This window comes from Anser cygnoides, chromosome 12, assembly GCF_040182565.1.
Source record: "Anser cygnoides isolate HZ-2024a breed goose chromosome 12, Taihu_goose_T2T_genome, whole genome shotgun sequence".
Classification (NCBI taxonomy): domain Eukaryota; kingdom Metazoa; phylum Chordata; class Aves; order Anseriformes; family Anatidae; genus Anser; species Anser cygnoides.
The window spans coordinates 9,579,423-9,586,325 of record NC_089884.1 but is presented as its reverse complement, the minus strand read 5'-3'; the positions used below and the strand labels follow the sequence as shown (position 1 = coordinate 9,586,325).

Genomic DNA, 6,903 nt, shown 5'->3' with positions numbered 1-6,903 from the left:
CTGATTAGCAGCTTGGTTGGAGCCCTTCTGGTGCTATTCTAAGCCCGTGTTGCTGAAAGAAGAAAAGGGAAGAATCCACTAATTGAAGAAAGAAAACAAAGATTCAGAAGCAATCCTTTCCCCTTTTTTTCTTTTATAACAAATTTTTGTTTTTACTTTTTGTTGTTACATTTTTACTGACGGCTTCAGTAATACTGGACTGTAATCAGATAATACCCGATATGGCTGTTTGTTCTCTGAACCGTGGAAATGGGTTTTGGTAAAGGGAACTTAGCTCACTTGACTTGGTTGGGCAGTGTGGCAGTGTGCCAGGTGGCAGCAATCAGCTTTTCCTTGCTGCTTTGGTACATATCAAGGATTCCCGTCACAAGGCATTGTTTCATAAAATTTTCTGATGGGGTGGAAGTAAAAAACCTTTATTAAATGGCATGAACTTCTCAGTATGAATGTAATAAAATAATAATTTATGATATATTTTTAGGGATAAGAGTTTAAAATGCATATTAATTAAATGAATAATGAAAACCTTTATGAGACTCTCTGCTACAAGTTGCAAGTAGCTGTTTAATCAAATTCCTTCTTTGGAAAAGTGCATTTCATTATAACGTAATTAGCACTTCTATTGTGTTTTTAATACAACTTGAGCTAAAGTGTGTTTGATCTGGAGTTTGCTCATGGCAATTAGCAGTGAAGGAATTGAACTTCTTTACTTTATTCCAAGCTTTGTAATTTGTAAGTGCCATATCTGGGGAAAATCGATGGGATTTTCTAACGCACTTGAATAATCTTGGGAATATATTGGGGCAGTGATCATTAGCAGATAAAGGAAAAGCTGCAAATTTAGGGCTAGCCATTTTTCATTTTTCTGTCACATGTGAGGGCTGTCATGTTGTGTCAGATGTCGGCAGCGCCGACAGTAGCCCACCGAGGCAGAGGGCCAAGGTGCAGCCCCCCTGCAGGCAGGGGCTCTGCCCTGAGTCCCCCACCGTCCAGGAGGAGTGCATTTCCAGTGGGAAGGAAGGGCAGATCTCGGTAAACGTGGTGCCTCACAATCACTGCAATGCCTGGCTCCTAAAATACCAAACATCTGCTTGGAAACGGAAAGCATCCTGTCCTGCTGGCAGGCACGGGTCTTCCAACGTCAGCGGGTTCAGCCTCCCCAGCTGCTGAAAGCAGATTGCACCTCTGGGGCTTTTCTCTTCCTTCCCCAGGAGCTTCATTGACAGCTCTCTGAAGAGTGGGAGAAAACTTCTCTTACAGGAAGTCTTTTTGTGGGTTTGTGTCTAATCTGAGTTTGCTTACCGTGAAGATACCAGTGGTTTTATGGTTGAGGTCACTGTAGTACATGGCATGTTACTGTCTTCTGTGTGAAACTCAATGCACAGAAAATCCACACTTGAGATTGGCTTTTATGTAGTCAAAAAATAAAATACAGTACAGCCATACAAAAAGAAAATATCCAGTGCAAATGTCTCTATACAATGGAAATCGATACAGTGTTCCTTAAAATAGCTTTATAAAACAGGCTTAAAAACAGCGATTACAGGTAATACTATCTGGATGATGCTTACCAAAATACTTTATTTACCGCACTAAATAATTTCATAACTAGCTTTACCTGTTGATTGCCAATACCTTAATTATTGATGAAAACCTTAAACTGTAAGTATTATTAGTTAGAATTCTTTATAATATACTAACACATGGAACCTCAATAGCATAGACTGTTGACTGGATTAAGCAAAATAGAAGAGAATGATCACATTAAAAATAAACCAAGGCTGTCATCCCAAAATTGGCTTTATAGAGGATCTGATCCAAAGGTGATTTGATTGATAGGCAGGATTCTACTTAGTTTTCCCTTAGTTTGTATGTGGAAATTTAAGTGATTTGAAATATCTGATGGTGTCTACTATTGATAGTGATGCATTAGTGTCTACTAAGTATTGTATTAGACAGCTTGCTATAACAGCGTGGATTAATCTGGGGTTGTATTACAGTGCATTGCTCTTTCCTGCCGATAAATGATCTGGGGGAAGGGAGAGGACATGAATGATTGAAAAGGAAGTTCATGAGGTTCCACTACACTGGTTTAGGAAAAAAATGAAAAAAAAAAAAAAAAAGAAAAAGAAAAAGATTTAGTGTTACGTGGTTAGCTACCAAATTTAAATAATCAAATCAACTAAACTAATACATACAGCTCCAGCACAGACTCTGCAAAACTGAGTATGTGTGTAGTAGGGCTCTGTTCCTGTTGAAGGCAACAGGAATCTGCATGGCCAGAAGCCAGAGACTGGCCATTGTCCTAAGAGACCCACTTCTAACAAAATGTATTTGGCTGGGTAACTTCAGGCATGGGAGTTTTCATTCCATTCATTGTGTGGCTCTTCATCAGGCGAGAAACTGAACACATGCTTACCAGGGACTTAATAGTTGCAGTTCCAAAACCTTACTTACATTTGTGGTTCTTCTATGCAGACAAATGTGTGGGTGTGAAGCATTATGGTTTGGAAGTCTACAATATTTTCCTAGGTGGAAAATACCCGTTTTACAGTACCTGCTTAGAAAAAAATCAAAACAGTTTCACAGTAATGAGGCCCTTCCTTTGTTTGTCCCTGAAATAATACAGTTCCTTTAATAATGTTGAATAAAAAAGCTATTCACCCTTTTTAGAGATCCAGAGAGACCCTATGTTGCTATCTAGAGAGATTTACAGTATTGGAGTCTTAACATTCCCCTGATCTCCAACATTTCCTGCCCTGCAGGATATGTTCCATTGAGTAACACTGAGGTCCTATTTACAGAGAGAAAAAACAATTTTGCTGCTAGCTAGAAGAAATTCTAGCACTCCAGAAAGGTGCCTGAAATCATCATCAGGCTGTTAAAAATGACAGATGAAACCAGATTGAGCATCTAAAAATCCTGTCTCATTTTATCTGTAGTAACTCATATATGTAGTCAAAGACTATAAAGCAGGAATAATTAATAGATTGGAAAGAAGGAAAAAACATGCCTCTTTTTGGAAGTGATGGAATAATTTCTAATATTAAGTGATAAACCATATGTTCCTCCTTTCCTCTGCTGGGTAAGCATAAGCGGGGAATATCAATAAAGATGTTACAATAGGGCCAGGCAAACCAGCAGGCTGGAGATACAGGAGGTTGTACAAAACATTTCTTCTCAGTGCCACCAAACCTCTCTGTTTCAGCGGATGGATGAAATGCATGTTGATGTACAGGAGGAGAGGAATGAAGGAGACATTGGAGACAAAGCCACTTTTTAAGGAGAAGGATCTATCTGGGTAGGGAGAAAAGTCATGTCCTGGAAGACTCTAAGTCCCCGAGCAGCAATTTTAGGGACAGAACAAAATGTCAGCAAGAATAGCAGTGCTGGGGAGTGGATATACATTATTTGTATTTCTTTTTATCCCTACCTCTGTCATGTTTTTTTCTGGTCTGTTTGAAAACCTATACTGCTTGGGTGAAGAACTGTGAAATCTTCTTTGGCCATTGGCAGGCTCTTGTATCTATCTGTATTGGGAGGGAGAAAATTCATGACTAGTTTGAACTTAATACACAAAATCTTCATTTGGTTCTGATCCATACAGCTCAGCTAACATTTTAAACCTGGGTCCCCAGTCATTTAGAAAGTCATAATCAATATCTGAGTCTGAGGAGCCTGATTCCAAAGAACTGAGAGATTCTGCAATGGACTCAGCACCTTCGTAGCCATAAATGTGAAGTGTGTCATATGGCAGCAAATCCCTGTCATTGTCAGCTTCATCCTTCTTAACCTCAATCATAATTTCCATTTTTTCAGCACCAGAAGTTGGATTTCCAGGAGGTTTTTGGACCTGTGCGTATGGAGAGGGCACTGTTTCTGGCTTCATTCCATTCTTGCGCACAGAGTTGAGTACAGACACATCATAACTGGTGGTATCCATTTCACCACCACCTTCTTCATCGTAAGTTACAAGCTGCTCGTGAATCTCTGCCACATTCCTCCCAAGACCACTCAAATCCTTCTTGTGTCTCTTTCTTAGAAGAATTAGCAAGGCGATTACTGCAAACAAAACTTGAACAATTGTAAATAGAGAAGTAACAAAGTAAAACAAATTGCATTTCAGATATTTAACATAGTCTGAAGTGTACTTTTTCCCATTTTTTTAGATATGTGTTTTAAAAATAATAGTTTCAGTTACTGCTAAATTTTAGGATTTGTATGTTCTCAAAGCAGTTACGTCTCAGCAGGAATCGTACAACTGACTCTTGAAGTAGAATCACAGGTGCAAAAGTATAGTGTCACAAGTGCAATGAATGGTTCTAACAGCTACTGCCTGGAAGTGGTAAATATTTTAATGCCAGGCATCAAATGCTTCTTGTGTGGTAATTGCAAAGGAGGCCTCTTCTCAAGCAAGAAAGAATTTGCCCATTCTTTGACAGATTCGAAGTACAGCAAATAAGTTCTGTTCTGCTGATTTATGGATTTACTTATGTATATAAGTTCACTGTACTGCTGAAAGTATTTCCAGCCTTTGAAAACAGGAATCCTGTTGTTATTGCCCCAGCACAAATTTCCTTTTTATAGCTGCATGTGAGCCTGGTAATACTAAGTCAAGTATAGTATGCATATGTGCAATGACCTTTCCAATGACTCACCTTTTCCAATAGAATGAACAAGTTTGTAGTTGAAACTAAACTAACAAGCCAAATAGAAAAGCAAGTGAGATGAATCAAATAGTTAAAGTTTTTCTGCCTTTGTGACCATTTTATAGCCACGAAGTTTTCTTGGACCTAAGTTAAGAAAAAACAAAAATGAAATGCCCACAAGTCAGAGAACATTACCGAAGTCGAATAACTTACCGATGATTGTGAAGATACAGACAAAAATGGCCACGAGTGCTTGTATACTAACTCCGACTTGTTTAGCTCTTTCCTCACAAAAAGTGAAGTCGCCTTTTTCATTACATTTGCAGACACTGATAACAAGTGTATTTGTGCTGCTGAGCTCGGGATCACCATTGTCTGAGATGATGACAGGCAGGTAGTGGATTTTGGCAAGTTCACGATTAAACTGTCCATACTTGACTGTGATATTAGCTGTGTTATCTGGAGGAAGTAACGACATCTAATTCAGTGATAATCTCTACCTGATTTTTCTTATAGATTATCAGTCATTTGGTACATCTTCCCCTTTGACAGAGCAAGCCTTTAGGGAACCCAGTGAAACTTGGGTGGCAACAGATGACATTTTCTTTCCAGTAGGTTAAGCCTTTAAAAATATTTTCTTAGCTCAGCTGGACCAATCATAGGTCATTGCTGCAGCTTTTCTCCCCTGTGCCCTAGTGTCTCACTTTGGCTGTATGAGAAAATGCATTGCAGGAAAACATTACCGTGGTTCTCAACCAACGAGAAGTTGCTATCTTCTGTGGCCAGGGAGTATTTGAAGAAACCTCTAGGTGATATTTCATCCTTGTCAGTAGCTGAAATCGTGATGATTACCTATAAAGGTAAGATGGAAGAGGTCATAAATTTCAGTATACGTTGCCTCCAGTGATAAAAATGCTTACAGTATATAAGTTAGTGCTGGGCTCTGTATCCTGTATAACCCCTCAATAAATGGCAGGACAAAGATATCTTATGATGTTCCTCTTCCAGTTCTTTCAAGGGAAGTAATTTCCTTGTAGCTCTTCAAAAAGAGCTGTCCTTCCTTCGTTCACAGATGGGAAACAAAAGATGAAATCTTGTGTCAATAAAGCATAAAAAAGTCTTATGCTCAGAGACACATAGATTGAATTTTCATTTATATGTCCACAATGGATATTATCTAAAGTGTTTAACTTATTTAGAAGCATGAGGCTCATTAACTGAATGCCATTGGGACTGCTACTCCTGAATGACGTGCTTTTTTTTCAAAACCTCAACCTGGGATACAGTAGCTGTATAAAATATAAAAAATGTATATGATTATGTCCCAAAGGTAATTTAAAAATTAATTTAAAGGTGAAATAATACCTTATGTGTTCTAACAGATTCCATTAATAATACCTTGTGCATCCAGTCTGTGGCAGCGTCTCTTCTAATCTAACATAGTATGTGTAGGCCACACAAATTCTTGTGTCTGAGGTCAAACACCTAAATCCACAAACGCTATCACTCTTCGTGCATGCAGGTGCTTGCACTCTGATAAATGCTATAGTAATGTTATACATAGCAGTATTTCTCTCAGTTTTTCGAAATAGTTTTGTTTTCACTGTCAAGTGTAAACACTCGTAATAAAAAAACTGAGCTGCTAATTTTTGCTTCGCAAGGGTTGCCTTACTTCAGGGTTCAATTGCTAAAGCACGTACATACTTAAAAGCCTGGAGGGAGAGGAACTGCGCAGCCCATGTGTGCAAGGAGGTGAAAGTCAATATTCCAACAGTGTGAAGTCCTGAAGAAAGATTACTAACCACTGATATTTTGGAAATCACTGAAATGGTCAGGTTTTTGAATGTGAAAACTGAGACTATCTTTTAATAAAAGATATTTTTGGCCTAAGCTTGCAAGTAGATAATCCAGGTTTAAGGGAGAAGCCCTCTTCCTGTCTCACCTTTCCTGGAGCAGCGTTTTCACACACTCTGGGTTCCTCAGGATAAACAAGTTCTGGAGCGTTGTCATTTTCATCAATGACTATTACATGAACTTGGGCGTGTGATTCTCTGTCAGAAAGACGGCCTGAAACGAGTAACAACAATGCACATCTCTGAGACAGCTGGAATCGTGGGGCTGTAAAGCTCCCCCTTTCCACTGCTCATGTCCACACCTGTGACTCCTGCATGCTGAATATGGGGAGTTTCTAGATCCATCATTCATTTAAACTTTTCCTTTTGACAGATTCAGATTTATTTTCTGAAAACTCTTG

General features: G+C 38.8%; 1 protein-coding gene across 2 annotated transcripts in view; it reads right to left on the bottom strand.

Moving 5' to 3' along the window:
- Positions 1-1,391: 1,391 nt before the first annotated feature.
- CDH5 (cadherin 5) overlaps positions 1,392-6,903 on the bottom strand; it is a 31,458-nt gene continuing 25,946 nt past the window's right edge. The window contains exons 9-12 of one of the 2 annotated variants that reach the window (XM_013176651.3): positions 6,592-6,716; positions 5,393-5,501; positions 4,863-5,108; positions 1,392-4,074 (exon numbers count right to left, since the gene is read on the bottom strand). In XM_013176651.3, coding sequence (XP_013032105.1) covers positions 3,569-4,074; positions 4,863-5,108; positions 5,393-5,501; positions 6,592-6,716 — 986 coding nt within the window. In that variant the 3' untranslated portion in view covers positions 1,392-3,568. The remainder of the gene's footprint in view (positions 4,075-4,862; positions 5,109-5,392; positions 5,502-6,591; positions 6,717-6,903) is intronic. The other variant, XM_067004182.1, reaches the window with a different exon arrangement.